The sequence below is a fragment of the Mytilus trossulus genome, chromosome 12 (assembly GCF_036588685.1).
Source record: "Mytilus trossulus isolate FHL-02 chromosome 12, PNRI_Mtr1.1.1.hap1, whole genome shotgun sequence".
NCBI lineage: Eukaryota > Metazoa > Mollusca > Bivalvia > Mytilida > Mytilidae > Mytilus > Mytilus trossulus.
The window spans coordinates 16,522,600-16,542,589 of record NC_086384.1 but is presented as its reverse complement, the minus strand read 5'-3'; the positions used below and the strand labels follow the sequence as shown (position 1 = coordinate 16,542,589).

Below are 19,990 nucleotides of genomic sequence, written 5' to 3'. Positions count from 1 at the left end.
ATTTATACTAGATACTCTGAAACTCATTTAGCCTAAGTTTGGCTGAAATTGATACAGCAGTTTCAAAGGAGAAGATTTTTTAAAGTAAGTCAACATGATGAACAAATTGTGAAAAAAAGTCAATAACTCCTTAAGGGGTCAATTGACAATTTTGGTCAAATTGACTTATTTGTAGATCTTACTTTGCTTAACATTTTTGCTGTTTACAGTTTATTTCTATCTATAATTATATTCAAGATAATAAACAAAAACAGCAAAATTTCCTTAAAATTATCAATTCCAGGGCAGCAACCCAACAACAGGTTGTCTGATTCATCTGAAAATTTCAGGGCAGATAGATCTTGACCTGATAAACAATAATAACCCATTTCAGATTTGCTCTAAATACTTTGGTTTTTGAGTTATAAGCCAAAAACTGCATTTGACCCCTATGTTCTATTTTTAGCAATGGCAACCATGTTTGTTGATAGATCAAAACTTTAGATACAATTTACTAACTAGATACCATAAGGAACATTCAGTTAAAGTTTGGAATTATTTGGCCCAGTAGCTTCAGAGGAGAAGATTTTTGTAAAAGATTACTAAGATTTATGAAAAATGGTTAAAAATTGACTATAAAGGGCAATAACTCCTAAAGGGGTCAACTGACCATTTCCGTCATGTTGACTTATTTGTAAATCTTACTTTGCTGAACATTATTCCTGTTTACAGTTTATCTCTATCTATAATAATATTCAAGATAATAACCAAAAACAGCAAAATTTCGTTAAAATTACCAATTCAGGGGCAGCAACCCAACAAAGGGTTGTCTGATTCATCTGAAAATTTCAGGGCAGATAGATCTTGACCTGATAAACAATAATAACCCATTTCAGATTTGCTCTAAATGCTTTGGTTTTTGAGTTATAAGCCAAAAACTGCATTTGACCCCTATGTTCTATTTTTAGCAATGGCGACCATGTTTGTTGATAGATCACAACTTCGGATACAATTTACAAACTAGATACCCTAAGGAACATTCAGTTAAAGTTTGGAAGTATTTGGCCCAGTAGTTTCAGAGGAAAAGATTTTTGTAAAAGATAACTAAGATTTAAGAAAAATGGTTAAAAATTGACTATAAAGGGCAATAACTCCTAAAGGGGTCAACTGACCATTTCCGTCATGTTGACTTATTTGTGAATCTTACTTTGCTGAACATTATTCCTGTTTACAGTTTCTCTCTATCTATAATAATATTCAAGATAATAACCAAAAACAGCAAAATTTCGTTAAAATTACCAATTCAGGGGCAGCAACCAAACAACGGGTTGTCTGATTCATCTGAAAATTTCAGGGCAGATAGATCTTCACCTGATAAACAATATTACCCCATGTTAGATTTGCTCTAAATGCTTTGGTTTTTGAGTTATAAGCCAAAAACTGCATTTGACCCCTATGTTCTATTTTTAGCAATGGCGACCATGTTTGTTGATAGATCAAAACTTCGGATACAATTTATATATTAGATACCCTAAGGAAAATTCAGTTAAAGTTTGAAAGTATTTGGCCCAGTAGTTTCAGAGGAGAAGATTCTTGAAATAGTTTACGACAACAGACGACGACAGACGACAGACGACAGACAACGGACGACGACGACAAGTGATGGCATAAGCTCACTTGTCCCTTCGGGACAGGTGAGCTAAAAACATATGGTTCATTTGATTTGAGTTCGTCATGGGTCAAAATTCAATTATGACATCAAAACTTCTTATTTTTCTTCGAAATTTCCTAATGTGACAGCATGAAAAAAAGGGGACAATGTCATATAGAAAGAAAACATCTTTTAGCAAATCGTTCGAAAGGAAGGATTGAATTTGTCTGCATATGGTTTAGGATCATTAAGGAAACAGATTCCACCAGCAAATCTTGTACAATACAATATTTATCCTATCTTGACAGTTAAATTTGAAATATTTAAAAGGCTTGGTGAACCTCACATATTAAATTTGAAAATTTAACATCTCAAGTGGATAAATGTTGTATCAAAATCAATACAGTGGTATATTTAAACCTTTAATGCTTACCCTTTCACTATCTAGATCTTCAATGAAGGGTGTTATAGCTGGACCAGTTTTATCTACTTCATCTGTTCTAATATCAAGCAGCTTTGCTCTTATTGTTGGAGCTGTGTATTGCCAAATAGTTGCTTTAAATAACGTTACTGTAAAGGTTTTGAAGATCAATGGGACATCTATTGTCACTAGAGCCATCAGTTTTAGGCTGATCGGTATTAGTTCAAGGTACATGGTAATTCTGAAATTTAAAAAAAAAATAATCCATATACATTGTGTTTTACATCTTACTCATAACTTGATGCTTTATTATAACTGTTTTATGAAAAGAACAATTACTAATGCTTGTTTTAAATTTAAATTTAAAGTCCCTGCGAAAATTTCATAATAGGACAGGGTTGGTCTCATAATAATAAATACTTGCATTTGGATATTTCAAACATATATCAATATGCAGATTTTCCTGAAATTGAAATTATAAATGCACACAAAAATTTATGAATCTACAGTATCAAATATTGAATGATTTTTAGCATAACTATAAATCAGCAGGATAAGGCCAATTAATCAATTAAAATTAATTGGTAGATTTTCATCCTCTGAAATCTTCCCACCCCAATTTTTTTTATTTAACAAAAATACGATGTCCAGATTTTGTCCGTGTCTGTTACCGGGAACTATCAATAGTTTCGTTATATTCAACACTTCCTGTTTCAAATTTCGTTTTTGTATCTTTGAGAAATCTAAAGAAATGATTAAGTCAACATATTCTGCTGCTCTATGATGACAACATCATCTACCGAGAATAGAGATTGATAACGAGAAGGGCATGAAATATTCGAGTTACGAGTAAAAAGCCGTCATTTAACGCAAATTGGGGAGGTCACAAGTGAATCGAAAACCGTGTTTTTTCTTTATTTATACGATGACTTTGTGTCAGAAAATTTGGACTGTGAATGATATCCAAAGCGCAAGAATCGTAGAACAAATTGGTACAAAAAACATGACTGGATTAAAGATGTTGACACAAGCACAAATTTGTTTGATTTATGACCGTATATTGAGAAAAAAAAAGTCTACAAACACGCATTTTAATTCCCTTATATTTACCTATGGCTGTTGTTTTTTTACAAACAGCAAACACCCTCTGTAACTGTCCCAGTACCCTCAATTTAGTCATTAAACAACAACTACTTTTTGGTTAAGTTCATGTTTTACATCATTATTACTTCAGTTCCACACTGAGTTTACAATTTATTCTGTACTCATAATACTTGTGTTGCATACAATTGTACCAATACATTTTATTCATTTTATGTGGACTACAAACCATTGCTTAGAAAGCAAAATAAATTTGGTGTAGGTCTAGTCCAACCGAAGAGAGCATTTCTCTTCTCTTTGATGTATACTATAAATAGGTTTCTAAAGCGGCAATTACATGTATAACAGTGGTTGCCAATCAGGGATTTTTATTTAAGTATTTTATGTATATACACTATACAAGCTTGTTTTCCACTAGCATATACCCCGCGGTATGAAGAACTCGTGACAAGGGTTTCATATGAAATAAAGTTTAAAAAATAAAATCCTCCCACCCACCCCATTTTTTTTTTTAAATTTGGATGAAAATCTACTAATTAATTTTAGTTGGCCTAAGGCTAAAATAGCAATTTTCAACCATGTGACCCTACAAGGTTTTTGTACTTAATTAAAAAAACAAATTCTTAATAAATACATTTACCCAACATCAAGAGGAAACTTGTTGAATGCTACTTCAGCTGTTGTTGGGAACCTCAAATCCATTATATATCCCTCTAATCTAAGCTTGACAAACAGGACACCAATGCCTATTGCAACTTCACCATAAGCAAGAAATCCAACATATGGTGTTACCTTAGCTAGTCCTTTCATTTGCATAATCTCTATGCCTACAGCAAACTTCACACCATAATACATCCCAATGCCAACAGCTACAAATCAAATGAGAAATATTATGTTTATAACATTATAGGGTTATTGCATAAAATTGAGAATGGAAATGGGAAATGAGCCAAATTTAAGAGACAACAACCCGAATATTAGTGAATATTGTCCAGAATAAACTTTTTATGTTGTATCAGCTTGCAGGAGCAATAAATACTTTATGAGGGATACTATTATTATAAAGCAAAGATTTAAAAACTATTTAAAAAATTATTTTGTTGTCGATTCTTAGATAATTTGAAGCTTATATCTTTGCACTATTGTGAAATCCTAAAATGTTGCATTATTTATTGTGTGGGAAATATTATGTTGCTATAAATAATTTATGATATTTCTAGATCTCCAATCCTTCATTAAAGAGTCAAATTTAAAAAAAAAATTGTTGGCAATGAAACAGTAATAAAAGGAATTAAATATGTGCATGTCCCTTCTACACTTCTCATATTGACCAACACATTAAATCTGTTTAGATAAAGATTAAAGCAAAAAAAGATCAATTAATTAAATAAAAGATATGTTAACTAAATACATACTATACTTCAGTGTGACAAATCCACCAATTATTACAAAGCCATATCCCAGTGGTGGAGGAAATTCTTTTAATATACTTTGTTTAGGCATTGGAATTTCTTGCCACAAGACAAGATCCTCAGATTTAAAAATGTCTGAATCTCCACCAAGTATATCTGATAAAAATTCTGATAGCTAAAAAACAAATGTATTTATCATTGTCATATGGTTGTGACATGTTATCTATTTCTTGCACTGACCTAGTGTGATATGAATATAGTGTACGAAAACGAACCTAATTTGATTTGCTCATCCAGCATCATGAGACAATATAGCAACATTTTTATGGCTATTTGTTGGGTCATCGATAACTTTGAAAGGTTAAGACAATGTATATGTTGACCACAGCAACGGGAATATGTGATTTCTTCAATTATATACAAAACACTAATTTTTCAGCAGGAAATCTTCCATTTGTCAAATTTTATCACATACTGAAGCATACAAAAAGTTTCAAAATGTTTGATGTTAAAGATAGATGATGGAAAAAGGACATCATACTGCAAAAGACGAGATCAGTTATTTACATAATATTTTGTTTAACACACTGGTATATTGTTGTTGGGCTGTTTTCTCCTTAACTTTATATTACTCATCCTCCTTGTGTATATGCATAAATCTTTCCTTGTCAAATATTTTTAATGAACTAAATGCCTATCATCAAGGACTTTTCTATGTGGCTTGTAGATGTAAAAGTTTTCTGTTAACAAAATGTATCAAACAGAGAGAAAAATAAATTCATTAATCAAATAGTAAGTAACAAAATTCCAAAGAAACAGTGATATATTCTTTTATTTCTGTGAATTGATTTCAATAACAATGATTAAGTCAACAACTAAAAACAAATTGAAAATTGAAGTTCCCTTCTGGAGCACCTGAGATCACCCCCAGTTTTTGTAGGGGTTCGTGTTGCTTAGTCTTTAGTTTTCTATGTATTGTCTTGTGATCTTTTATTTGTATGTTTCTCTTTTTTTTTATTTAGCCATAGTGTTGTCAGTTTATTTTCGATCTATGAGTTTGACTGTCCCTTTGGAATCTTTCGCCCTTCTTTTAAGTCCTATTCCAAAATATCTTCAGAAAATTATACTGGTTATCAGAAAGCGTATTGGACAGGCCATCAAAAGAATTATTACCAAAGCTCTGTGAAGATCTCTCAACTCATCCATTAATTTCAACACTTCTACTGGGTCTACATTTTTCACATCCAGTAGATTTTCAATATCTCCAATGGTCATCTTGGCAAGTTTTTGTCCCAGCAATTTTACTCCATGACTTGTTAAACCATGTCCAACAACAAATGCTTGATCTCTTCTACCTGCTATGTCTGATGTACTACTCACAAGCATCTTTTGTATTTCATCTCCTGGGGAAAAAAAGTTAATTGATATAATTCCAGTTAATTTTAATTTAGTTAGTTAGTTAAGTTAGATTTAATAATACACTTATGTTGCAGTGTAATAATGTGCACGCATTTCTTTTGGAATAATTGAAATTCAAAAATAATATTGCGACCTCTGGACTTTACAAAAATTTCATTTCTTGCTATTTTTATTTGTTTTTGCCTTGTTTAGTTCATCACTACAATCTAGCAAGGATTTTTTTATTATACTTGATTGTACCACATGTTTTTACTTTGAAGGTCAAACAATGATAGCAAGAATGTGTCCTTAGTTCATGGATGACCCACTCACACTATCATTTTCTATGTTCTGTGGACTGTGCAATTGAAGTCAACCCTCTAATTTGGCATTAAAGTTAGAACGATTACATCACGGCAAACATGTGTATAAGTTTCAAGTTGATTGGACTTCAACTTCATCAAAAGCTACCTTGACAAAAATCTTCAACCTAAAGCAGGACAGATAGATAAACAGACAGACACACAGACCCCAAAACATAATGTCACAAAGTGGGGCATGAAAATCTTTTATACCTCCTGTTACTGACTCTGATATTTCAGTGTCAACTGCTATTGCAATAGTGGCAGGATTGTTCCATCCAAGAGCCTTCATAGCTGATTTCCCACTTGTTTTGGTGTCTGTTACTGATAGAACAGCTCCTTTCAGATTTTCTTGTATCAAATTCAACTTAAAGAAAGTACAAGTCCTAATATTAGAATATATCGAATTCAATCATACATAATCTATACAAAAACTTACTATGCAATATGGTTAAGCTTATTCATGAAGGCCCTATGGTCCCCTATATATATTAATGTCTATGTCATTTGGTCTTTTGTAAAGAGTTGTCTCATTGTAAATCATAAACTATCTTCTTAAGATAATATATTAAACCCAAAACTGCAAAATTTCCTTAAAATTTCCGATTCAGGGGAAACAACACAACATCAGATCGTCTGATGCATATGACAATATCATTGCAGATAAAAAAACAAGTGAAACTGTGAGCTACTGCTCACTGAAGATACCCCCACCGCAGGTGGATAATATAAATAGTGTAAAAATATGCAAGTGTTGGGTAAACAGGAAGTTGTCGAGTGATGAATCTGAAATTGCATCACACTGTATAGCTGACTTATATAAATCCTGAAACCAAATTTCAGAAATCCTTGTATTGTAGTTTCTGAGAAAAATGTGACGAAAATTTTCAACTTGGCTATCATGTGTAAAATCATACAAGTGTTCGGTAAACAGGAAGTTGTCAAGTGATCAATCTGAAAACGCATCACACAGTATAGCTGACTTAGATAAACCCTGAAACCAAATATCAGAAATCCTTGTATTGTAGTTCATGAGGAAAATGCGACGAAAAATATTCATGGGACGAACTGACTGACGCACGGACAGACAAAGGTCAAACAGTATACCCCCCCTTTTTTAAAGTAGGGTATAATTACCTAATGACGTTTTTTTCTGTCAAATTTGCTATTAAGCTTAATGCTTTTGTTTCAGAGATATAAGCCAAAAAATGCATTTTACCCCAATGTTCTATTTTTAGCAGTGGCGGCTATCTTGGTTGTGAGCCTTAAATTTCATCTGATACATTTTTTAAACTAGATACAATAAGGATGATTTATGCAAAGTTTAGTTTTATTTAGCCCAGTACTTAATAACCCTTTCGACTATGGCAGGTGCATAAAAAATCTTGCCTAAAATTTACCTGAAAGTATACACAATATGGAAATATCAAAACTTAAAAACTAGCATGACTAGTGATTACAATGATGTCAATACCTCATACTCTTTAACTTGTTCAAGATAGTTCCCTATTTCTTCTGACGAAGCCTGTCTCTGCATCAATATTCTGATACCTTCTTTAAAATTTGATACCAAGGGTCTGAAAAGAGACATATAAATTGAAAACAAATATCTGAACTATTGAACTGAATGTTCAACAAGAGGTATGAAAGATACCAGAGGGACATTCAAACTCATAAATCAAATTTATTCCCCATCTAATTTTATGACAATAAGGGCTGTTCCATTAAAACATACATGGGACCTGGAGAAGGCAACTTAAATTTGCCACAATGGGTGGATGCAAAATATTGTGTTGAACCGGTTAAAAAGTTATGCAGGAATCTAATTCGGTCTACAGATGGTCACTCTGTTTTCAAAGTGCCTTCCCTGGGAACCTATATGTTTAAATAGAACAGCCCTAAATTCACTACTCAAATTGTAACATATTTTATATAATTTTTTATTAAAGTTGTGAAGACTCTATAAGGTTAATTGTAACAAATTGTGACTTGGATGGAGAGTTGTCTCATTTTCACACATACCACATCTTCTTTTATCTATCTTCATACAACATTATATTCTATTAAGTAAAAGTCTTTTTTTACAATAGTTATTTATTACTAAGTTGCTAGATTGTATATTTTCCAATTTCTTTTTATTTAAGTCCCCTGTTTTGTGTGGGCATACTAAATAGGGCAGCAAATTTTGTCCCATTTCAATTTGCATTTGTGTGTGTTCAAACTGCACTTTAGGTCAACCAACATAACAACCCCCCTTCTTCCCCACAAATAAAACTGTCCTTTCCAGTTGCAGTAATTTTCTAAACAATTGAAACTTTTCTCCACTGTAAGTGACATCAACTAAGTCTTTTGAAATTTAACTTGGACTGCCATTTTTGAGATGAGATCACAAGCTAGGCTTTTTAGATCTGCAAATTGTGGGAATAAATGTATAAAGCACAATTCTTGACTGTTCTTAAAATCAAATTTGTGTTCACTTTGTATACATAACAGTATAGCCGGCCATTTAGAATAGCCAGTCAAGACAGTTTAAAACTTCCATTTGCCTTAATAAAAAAAAATTATACTGTTCTATTATATCTTATTTAAGATTACATTAATAACATACTCTGTAATAGATCTTCTTCTTCTCTTCTTGCGTTTCGATGGATTACAAACCATAGTGGATTTTTCTAATAATGCGAATTTACTACAAAATTGTGCAGCCAAATAACAAACTTGTAGGTCCAAAGTTACAATATAAGGATTAAGTCCTGAAGAAAGGGTATAATTATACTGAAAAGTGTCTCCAATATTCTCAGCCACAACTTTATCTAAAAAGAAAGACGAAATGCATGTTTATATCTAAATAATATGCCAAAAGTTTATTTCCTATGGTTAAAATAAATATTTTTATGATGAAACCAGTTTTACTGTCATGACTGTACAATCTTATAGAACAGAAAAAAAAATTAAGACACTAACTGATTTGCAAAACTTAAAAAATTCCATAAAATGCATTTAAAATATATTCAATTCAAACAAAGAAAACTTTACATTCAACATATGCTTTTTTTTTTATCATAAAATGTCCATTATGTTAATAAATAAACTCAACATTGGTTCCGGGAAAAAAATTGACATGCATTTCATCAATAAAAGACTCACCAGTGACAATCTAATCAAAAAAGTTAAAAAGGCAAAAATAAGGTATGAAGTTCTACTTCTTCGATAAGTTAATTTAATTTCTGTATTGTCTTTAGTATTTCAAATTTTGGATGCTCCCTTGAGTGTTATTCCTTATTCAAGTTTTTTAATAATCAAGTTCTTCTTATTTTAAAATATACAATTTTCTACTTGTAAAACAAACCTGGTTCAGGTGTTTTCTGCCAAACTTTCCTTTCAATACTATACTCTAGTTTATCACACGACTTGAAATGGAATGTCACATTGATACTTCTTTGTCCATTTATAAAAGTTAGTGGCAGACAGCATGTTACACCCTGACAATCAGACGTAGCTGAGCAAACAGTTGATCCATAGGGTGTAAAACTTATACTACAATCTACAATGTATTAAAGTGAATATTTTTTTATTTATCTTTTTGGGAATCTTGATGATTTTTACAAATCATGTACAAACCTATATGAAAATCATTGCTCAACTTTCATGAACAAAGAGGGGAGGTAGGAGAGGTCATGATCCAGAAATCGTGGGCTTGAAAACACGAAATCCTGAGTTCCCTAAATAAAATAAATTTCAATCCTGACATTGAAAAAAGAACTCCCGGATCCCAAAAGGGTCAACCCTGAAATTCCGAGCTTAAAAAACAGTAATTTAAAAAGTATATTGTATGCATTGGTAAGCTCCTGTCATCTTGACTATAAAAGTTGGAAGTTCAAAACAGGGTGTAGATCCAGCCAATTTAAAAAGGGGGGGGGGTCCTAACCCTGGACAAAGGGGGGTTCAAACTATATGTCCCCATTCAAATGTATTGATTGTCCAAAAAAAGGGGGGTTCCAACCCCAGGAACCTCCACCCCCACCCAATTCTTGCATTCATGACCATCTCATAAATACAACTATGTGATAAGAAAAAGTATGCTTACTGTGTGCAGGTTTTAGTGATGAACACTGGGTCTGTTGCCATAAATCAAATGAAATTCCTAAAATATAAATGAACCTCAACTCAAATCATGTATGTATGTTAATATATAGCAAGTTTTTGTTCTTTTTTGTTTTAATTAAAATATTTTTGTTCTTTATTATCATACTCTTTTCTTTTTTTTAAATGAACCCAAATAAAGAGTAAAACTTACCTTGGTGAGACAATTAATTATATTCTGAAAGAAACTGAAGCTAATAAAGCATAAATATTGCATTTTTCAGTAAAAGTTGCCTGCAAAAATTTCAAATATGTTACTTTTCGTTTGTTATTCTAATTGAACTTTCTTATATTATTGAAGTTGACAACGTTATACTATTACTTAAGACCACAAACATGTTTATAACTCAGTCTCATTCTGTGTCTGTCCAATGTCAGAAGCCTATAGTTTAGTAGTCAGATTCTACTATACAGTATGGGTTTTTCTAATTGTTGATGGCTGTACTGTTGCTTATAATTGCTCACATCCACTTCCTTTGAACTTTGGTGGATACCAGGGGTTGCAGTCATAAAACTTTGCTCAGTGCTCGTAGCACAAAAATCCTGCTCGAAACACAAAATCCAGTATTTTGATTGGTTGATTCTTGAGTCTGAGTACAAAAATCGTGCTCGAAAGTTTTATGACCGCAGGCTAGTAGTTGCCTCATTGGCAATGATTTACATTTCACATGTCTTTTTCTGTGAATATTCTTATGATTCATTTACTCTAGCTACTAACAGTTTTCATAGAAATTAGAAATCATTTATGTATTGATCATTACTGTAAATTCAGAAATTTGAGTTTCTATTAATTATTGCCTTTGCTGAACCATAGACATGTGAGATAAATTATCATGGTTCAGTATGAGAATAATGCTATCAAAATCTGGTCACAACTTTTAAACAAGAATAAATACATTGCAAAATGCAAAAAGTTTTGAATTTAATGTAAATTAGAAATTAAACAACAATCAAATTATTAAGTACTTTAAATTCAGAAATTAATGCGAGGTTTTTATTATTGCAAAAAATGCGACTGAGTTGTAAACACAATAATTTAAACTTGCATTTTGAAATATTTTAAGTGAATTAAACAGGATTTTTCTCAAAATTGTAAAAATTAAAATCGCATTTAAGTCTAAAATGACAAAATCGCAATAATAAATGCACGCAATTATTTCTGAATTTACAGTATTCTGTGTACAAATAACTTCAATCGTGTATCTGAAAGTTGTAGAAATTAATACAACATATGTTCAAACCTTTGAAAGGGACTCTGTCTTCAGTCAGATCACACTGTGAGTATAGAAGATTGGAATCCTCCATTACTGTGTAGTCATACAAGCATACAGTACCATTATCTTCAAAACAGGCCTTGATTTTAACATCCATAGAGAATACCTTTTGAGATGGAAGGTGATGGATGGCATACCTGTTAAACACATAAGAAATTAAATTAAGGTGGTACCCAACACTTTCACTCAAATTAATTTGGCACGTTTAATTTTCATAAAATTTTGTCAAAGTATTTACATTGACCCTTTAACAAAAATATAAAAATTGCAAACATTTTGAACCAAGCGTTTTGTCAGAAAAATTACACTGGTTATATAGCAGTTTGACAACCATCAATTTTGATCATTGAGAAACTTATATTCCTTTTACAACACAACGTAATTAAAACGTTTAGCCAACTTTACAGAGTTATCTCCCTGTAGTGTTAGGTACCACCTCAAAGCAAAGCAAATTTTCAAAAAAGTAAGATTATATTTGTAATAATTCATGTTGTCCTATAATATGTTGATATTTGTAAATAGTAATAGTAATTATAACTATTGCATGATGTTACTAAAATATTATCTTAAGCAAATGCATTACAAACCATTGATTTATCTTTACTCAATCCTATAAATTTAAAACATTTTCTTTGGTGTATCATATGCATGCAAATTCTAAATGTGCTAAGATCTCTGACTTTGACCCCTGACCTGGAAAATAAGAAGAAAGGCCCTTAAACTATTCATTGATGGATGATCCATAACAAAAAGTAAGTTATTTACATACCATATATTATTTCTATTCAAGTTATGAGGTCAGACAAAGTATAAATAAATCTAGGTGGACAGAAAGAATTCCATAGAACAGAAAAATCTCTATAACCCCTCCCCTGAATTAGTAGGATAACCGATACAAATCTACATTACTTACACTAATTGCAATACACCATGGATCTGTAAGTTGTCTTGTTTGCCTGAAATTATCTTACAAGTTAACATGTATTCTGAGTTCATTAATTTATATCTTTTCTATCTACCTCAAAATTATTCACTTATTCAACTTAACAGTATACAAATTTTAAATAAATAGCAGATTTCATTTTTTTTGCTATGGAAATTGATGTCACGGCTGATGTAAATAAAAAGTATACCAGAGCTTGTTATGTCTTAAGTGTAATATAACATGAAGTAAACACTGTAAGCTGAATCTTTTCCCGATAAGTCATAGTTTGACGCCGCGAAAATAACAATTTACATTAGCAACGTCATAACCTTCCCTGTAACTGTATCGTATGCCCTTAACAAAAGATTTTATTCATAAAAGACAGTTTCATCAAAAAGCAAACAAGGGTACATACCCCATTGATAGTTGATCAAATCAAATTCAAATTTCTTTTCCTCCAACCACACTTCCAGCAAGTAATCACATGTTTTAAGACTAACAGATATGTAGACATATCTTTTCAGAACAGCAATTTCTGCACAACATGTAACAGCATCACAACTGTCAAGAATGTAGCAGGCTAATCCTTTAGCTAACACAGTAGATGGTGTTGTTATGTTTGAACATTCTGAAAACAAAATTATAATTGCAATATAAACCTTATTACTTATAAAGTTAAGCAGAATACTGTGGATTCATTTATTTTCGTGGGTACCAATTTTCGTGGTTTCAGGAAAATTTACATATTCGTGGATATTTAATTTCGTGGTTTTGGCAAAGTCTACACTCATTTCTTTAGCATATTTGTGATTCATTGGACATTTGAATTCATGGTTCTCCTGTTCCCACGAAATCCACGAAACTTGGTATCCAAAGAATATTAATGAATCCACAGTAAATGAAAAACAAGAATGTGTCCAAAGTACATGGATGCCCCACTCGCACTATCCTTTTGCATGTTCCATGGACCGTGAAATTGGGTAATAATCTAATTTGGCATTAAAATTAGAAAGATTATACTATAGGGAACATATGTACTAAGTTTCAAGTTGATAGGACTTCAATTTCATCAAAAACTACCTTGACCAATAACTTTAACCTGAAACTTCCACTTTCATTTTCTATGTTCAGTAGACCGTGAAATTGAAGTCAAAAGTCTAATTTGGCTTTAAAATTAGAAAGATCATATCATAAGCAACAAGTGTACTAAGTTTTAAGTTGATTGGACTTCAGCTTCATCAAAAACTACCTTGACCAAAAACTTTAACCTGAACGAATGGACGCACAGACGAACGGACGCACAGACCAGAAAACATAATGCCCCTCTACTATCGTAGGTGGGGCATAAAAATCTTATATTGCTATATCATGAAAATCGCTAATTAAAATCAACACAAGTCTATGTGTAAATGTAACAAGCGTAATGCTGAATGATTATTTGCTTTTTATTCAATGTTGAAGTATTAAACAAGCTGTTGGTTTTCTCTTTAGGAACTGCACAGTTTATAATACCAGGTTATGCAGTATGAGTTTTGCTTATTGTGGAAGGTCTTCATGTAAATATTCAAATATTTGGCAATTTTTTTATGGATAGCTATCATGTCTAATTAGCATTCATTCACCACATCTCTTTTTTCAAATAGTGTAAACTAAAGCTGTTTCAACCATTCACATTATCACACATCATCTTTTTACATATCTAATATATAATATGTAAAATGTTTGCATGCATGACTTGTTAATATTCAATTGCTATAAGTTGTTTACTGGAGAAAAGGTTTATAAGTTTCATTAACTTGACTGTGTATCATCCCTTTTTCATATTTGAGCAAGTGAACTATGTTTACACTGTTTCATCTGACCAATACAGATTATTATATATTATTATAAAGCTCTTACAATGTTCAGATTAATGAGATAGCTTAAAGAAAATTGAGTAGTACAGTTTGACCAATAATATAAAAATCTATTTGTGAATTTGTGAAAATCAATACATTCTGTTTTTCTGTATAATCTGTACTAATGATGGAATTTGTTTTTAAAGTGACAATTTATAATGTATTTTAAATCATTTGTCAATCAAAATGTACATAGGATATGCATATCTTTCCTCATCAGTGATGAATTTATGAAATAGAAATAAATTTACCATTGTTCCAACCACCAGCAGACTGGTTATAAGGTAGCATATTGACATCACATTTATTAGACCATCCCATATAATCAGACAGTCCAAGTTCTGTAATCAGGTCATTTGCAGTAATATCTGTTATATGGTCTAGATCTGTGTTCCTACTTGACAACCAATCATCCAATGAAAATGCTGAATAAAAACAAATAATTAATATATATATTAAATATGCCAGTATTACAGATTTGTAATATTAATGTAGTACATTGTAATGTTTAATTATTTATTTAACAGAAAATAATACCACTTCTGAATCAATTATTTAGAAAAATACATGAATTAATTTATAAAAAAAACAGCAGAATACTTCAGATATATAAGTCATCTTGAAAAAGACACCTCAGTGTATTTTCATGTTTTGATCTTACATTTTCCATGTTGTTTTGAACTCCTGCTTGCTATGAAAAAGAAATATATATATATATATCTAAAGCAACAGAATACAAAACATGATGTTTTTTGGGGTAACTAAAACTACATAGATATACCTACATGAGTTAAGAAAACCTGGAGCCATGTCACATGATGTAAAGTTAACAGCTGTGTTATTTAAGACTATAATCTCTAGTTCACATTTATCTGGTTCCAAGCAAACAGTTATTTCCAAGTAAATATTGTATGAAGAGAAACCCTTGTCTATTTTGTAACTGAAATTAAAGAAAATATTAAGAAAATTATAGTTTCAACATCAAAAACACTATAATAGCAGTCTGATTACTGATCTTTTAGTATAGATTATCGGTTCTCTACACCTTGATATCATAATATATTAGCAGAAAGCCACAATGAAAACCATTTTGGTAATTGAAACTAAAGGATGGCCAAATTATTGCTTAGATATGTCAGTTATAATAAACAATTGAAAACCATGTGTTGACCTTTTAGTGTTATTTGGTTGCTTATCTCCTTGTTGCTTTACAAAAATATTTATTTAATTTAGTTAACCAATGATTATGTCAGAGGAATATTCTTATTTTTGTCCCTGATCCTGATATTTACTCCATGGTCTTCTACAATGAACTAAAATTCTCACAAATTAAATGCAAGATAAAGACAGACATGAGATTGGCTTAAACTGTACACTTATTGCAAAGTATTGTTATTAGTATTTTCATCACTATAGGACTTTTATTTTTTTGTGCAGTAAAATTCATCAACGAATGGTAGTTTTTTTTTAAGAGAGGTTTGAAGTTCCCATTGAATGAACTCCACAGAATTATTAAGAGTTATAAAATAGCCTGACAACACCAACTCCTTCTCATGAAAGTTTTAATTTCCTTTGAAAGTAAAATTTATTATTATTGTCTATCACGTTTTAGTAAGATGACACATGGAAATATCCCAAAACTCAAATAATGATGCACATAGCAGAAACAATATTTGCTGACGAATAACATGATAGTTATACAGTGTAACTTATTTGTCAGTTTGATGTGACATTTATGTGCAGATGAAAATTAATCAACATGAAATATATTGGAACCAGCTGAAATGATTTTCTTTAAGAATACTACAAATTACTATTTATTAACTGCCTATACTTACTTAAGTTTCACTATCCCGTTTAATCCAAATGAGCTACTTTCACCTAAAAATAAATGAAAATAAAATAACTGCACTAACACAATTCAAACTAGTAATAAAGCACTGTCTAAGAAGGAGATGAGACATTTAAATGTGTGATAGCTTTTTCAGGGTATATGACACATATTCTGAAATAACCTTTAAGCTATAATAAATAAACTTAAGAATATTCACATACAAATGCTGATCTTTAATTGGTAGAAAACTGAATAATAATCTATTAAATATTTTCAATTTGTATGGAGACAACAACAACCTAGTATGTGTATGTGTTGGAATCTCTCGCTACATTGAAGACCTGTTGGTGACCTTCTGCTGTTGTTGTTTGTTTTTTGTTTTTTTTCTATGGTCGGGTTGTTGTCTCTTTGGCACATTCCCCATTTCCATTCTCAACTTTATTGAAACTGTTTATTTTTCAAGATCTTTGAACATCAGAATTTTTTTTAATATTTATTTAAAATGAAAGCAAGTAATTACATGTTTAGCCAGAAAACCTTAATGATGCTAGCAAAATGTGAAGTTAGGCCGTTTTTATTAAATAAGTTGGTTTACGGATCCGCCGACTCGAATTTTCGCTAATTCAAATAAAAATAAACGCATATTTGTCCTTAAAAATTATTTCCGCCGACCTCATATTTATCGATTTACTAAGAAAATTTTTAAACGGAATTTTTGTGTTTACGTTTCGTATTCTGTTTCCTATTACTGCACTAAAAAATCGTAAACCAGTGCACCGGAAACGTGACTGGTTAGCCTTCCCTGACACCCAAAAGCGAAAACAAGTCGCCTTGTTCTTAATGATACCAGTCGCATCCGTCATTGGACATTTTCAATTTTTAACAAGTTTATGAAACATCATTTTTTTATTGATAATTTAAGAAATTAAGACATAAACGGTTCATTATCTTAAGAAAAGAGGCTGAAGCATTGTATTTGCAGTGTGTAGCAGTTTATTTGATAAAAAATACAACTCATCACCTCGAAACATTTTTGCAAGTTCTGGTGCTTGTCACTCGAAAACGTACATCAACCTAAATTTCGACGGCAAAATAAGTTTGTTACTTCATTTAAACGTGATAAAAGTTGCCTCTAGTAAATGTTTAATCCATTTATTGCATTAAAAACGTCATGTTCCTTTCCAAATAACTTGTCAAACATCGTTTATTTTTGTAAATTTTCTTGCATTCGTCCGCCATTTACCGATTTCTAAACTACGGATCTGAACCCGACCAGCTAAGACCGAAATCCGTACTTTTACAATAATTATTATGGACGCACGGACGAAACAGCTGACAGACGAATATTGACCACAAAGGGAAAAATTATGTATGTCAAATGCATTAAGAGACTTTTAGTTACATCTAATTGATTGGTGTCTATAATTCCCTATATTTTTTTATGGATTGAATTTGTTTCAAACTTGATTAAAGTTGCTTAACTCTGAGACTATCACACTAGCTAATATCAATATATTATGGACCAGGTAAATAACTTATATATTTTTTGATGAGAAACACTGAATTTCATACTTAGGATAGTTTTGAATTAAATTGTAATTGATATATTATAATTTCTTTACATTTTTCAAAATAAAAAAAAACCAATTTAGTGCTAGATATTTAATATTTAGTTGGAAGTTTCTCACAAGAACCTAAGTAAACTTTTAATTTGAAATGTTACTTTAATTGTATACTCAGATATGAATTGAACAATATAAAAAGAACATTATTTACATATGACCCTTTATACTATAGTAAAATCCAAACATTGTAGGGCACCACACGAATGAGCACTTCTCTTTCAAATCTCACCACTTCTCCCTATCAGTGTCAAAAAGAGAAGTCACTTCTCCCTATAATTCTGAAGAAGTGTGAGCCCTACAGATATCCGTAAACCAATTAAAAAAAAAAAACTGGAAAGATCTAGTTTAAATTTATTTTTTTTCCCTCCTCCTACCCTATGTTTTTTGGGCTGATGTCCGTAAACCAACTTATTAAATAAAAACGGCCTTACTTGCTTTAGTTTTCGTATAAGTTTTGAAAAAAAACACACCTTTCATTGCCATAATCAAAACATACCATAAAAAACTTCCGACAATTTCAGATTTTGAGTCAAGTTGTCAATTTTCATTTTTAAGTTGTTCCTACACTGATTCATCTCAAATACAATTACGACTGATGTATTCAGAATCAGTAAATTTACGCAGCATTCAACACTTGTACAATCAGTTGATACAATGCATGACAAACTATCTTCTCTTCCTACTGGTATTACTTTTATATTGGATAAACCACATCCTGAAATATTAAAAGCAATTACTTTACATATTTCATTAATAGGAGTAAAATAACTCTTTGCTTAAAGTCAATAAATACTAGCATATTGTATTACAGTGAGTTGCCTATATATAGGTGTTACTATAAAATTTTACCTATAGCTCAACCTGTTTTTAAAATTGTCAACACAATTGGGACATTTAAATTGACCAGTTGGTATTGTTAGATTTAAATCTACCTTGATGCTACCTGTAGAAAATTTTATTCACCTAACCAAAAGTTTCAGCATGCTTTTTTCTGAACTTTTTTTTACCTAGAATTATTCTATTGAGAGATTTTTATTTTACCGTCATTCAAAATCTGATGAGTGATCAAGCCAAACAATGACTATATCATATATTTTATTTTCTTGCAGTTAATTTAAAATTGCATGACCTAAAATGCACTACATTTCATCTAAATGTTTTCATAGCCACTACTAGCAGTGTTTAATACCCTAAATAATCCAGTCATAATATTTCACTCACTTTAATGAAACCTCAAAATCATATTTGAATAAACAATTTCATTTATTTTTTTACACTAATATTTGACATCTCATCCAGAATTCCAAAGACTTTAAATAATTCCCAATTTTATTCATTTTTCACTACTTCACTAGATTTTTTCTAAATCCATAGTATAAATTCTGATTAACTTCCAATGATATACATCCAAATTTAACAGGTGCAGAATCTTTACATAATTCAGAATCATTTCCATTACTATATTCCAAATAGTTATCCTCACTTATATTTTGTAATATTTTATTTATGTTTTTACTCTATATCACCCGATTTTAATATATCCACCGTAAACATTTTATTTCGTTTCCTATAATAAATTTCCAAATCAAACAATATTTGATTCAGAATTTTATAATGACTATTTCCAATTTCACATTCACTTTTAAAAAACATTTCCTCACGTTAGAAATATTTTAGAATATTTTACTTTTATTTTTCACTTTATCACTAGATTAGACTATATCCACTGCATTACTTCAACATTTTATTTCATTTCCAAGATCCCATTTAAATAGGGAATCATCTTAAATTTGTAATAGATCCCAAAATTAATAATGAATATTTCAAAAATCACATTTAAAGCCACAGAGACATGTTGGATGAACACACACTATATCTCCTACTTGAAATCCAGTTTTGAAATTTTTAAATCTTTAACATAACTTAATCCCATCTTATGAAAAATTGAATTTCCTTTAGTGAACACA

General features: G+C 30.9%; 1 protein-coding gene across 1 annotated transcript in view; it reads right to left on the bottom strand.

Annotated features, from left to right (window-relative positions):
- Positions 1–19,990, bottom strand: part of LOC134692259 (uncharacterized) — a 100,356-nt gene that overhangs the window by 75,333 nt on the left and 5,033 nt on the right. The window contains exons 4-19 of the mRNA XM_063552709.1: positions 18,520–18,738; positions 16,403–16,445; positions 15,350–15,504; positions 14,816–14,989; positions 13,082–13,294; positions 12,655–12,697; positions 11,709–11,878; positions 10,412–10,468; positions 9,674–9,868; positions 8,933–9,137; positions 7,799–7,901; positions 6,538–6,691; positions 5,738–5,967; positions 4,568–4,739; positions 3,793–4,021; positions 2,064–2,292 (exon numbers count right to left, since the gene is read on the bottom strand). Of these exons, the coding sequence (XP_063408779.1) occupies positions 2,064–2,292; positions 3,793–4,021; positions 4,568–4,739; positions 5,738–5,967; positions 6,538–6,691; positions 7,799–7,901; positions 8,933–9,137; positions 9,674–9,868; positions 10,412–10,468; positions 11,709–11,878; positions 12,655–12,697; positions 13,082–13,294; positions 14,816–14,989; positions 15,350–15,504; positions 16,403–16,445; positions 18,520–18,738 (2,591 nt within the window). The remainder of the gene's footprint in view (positions 1–2,063; positions 2,293–3,792; positions 4,022–4,567; positions 4,740–5,737; positions 5,968–6,537; positions 6,692–7,798; positions 7,902–8,932; positions 9,138–9,673; positions 9,869–10,411; positions 10,469–11,708; positions 11,879–12,654; positions 12,698–13,081; positions 13,295–14,815; positions 14,990–15,349; positions 15,505–16,402; positions 16,446–18,519; positions 18,739–19,990) is intronic.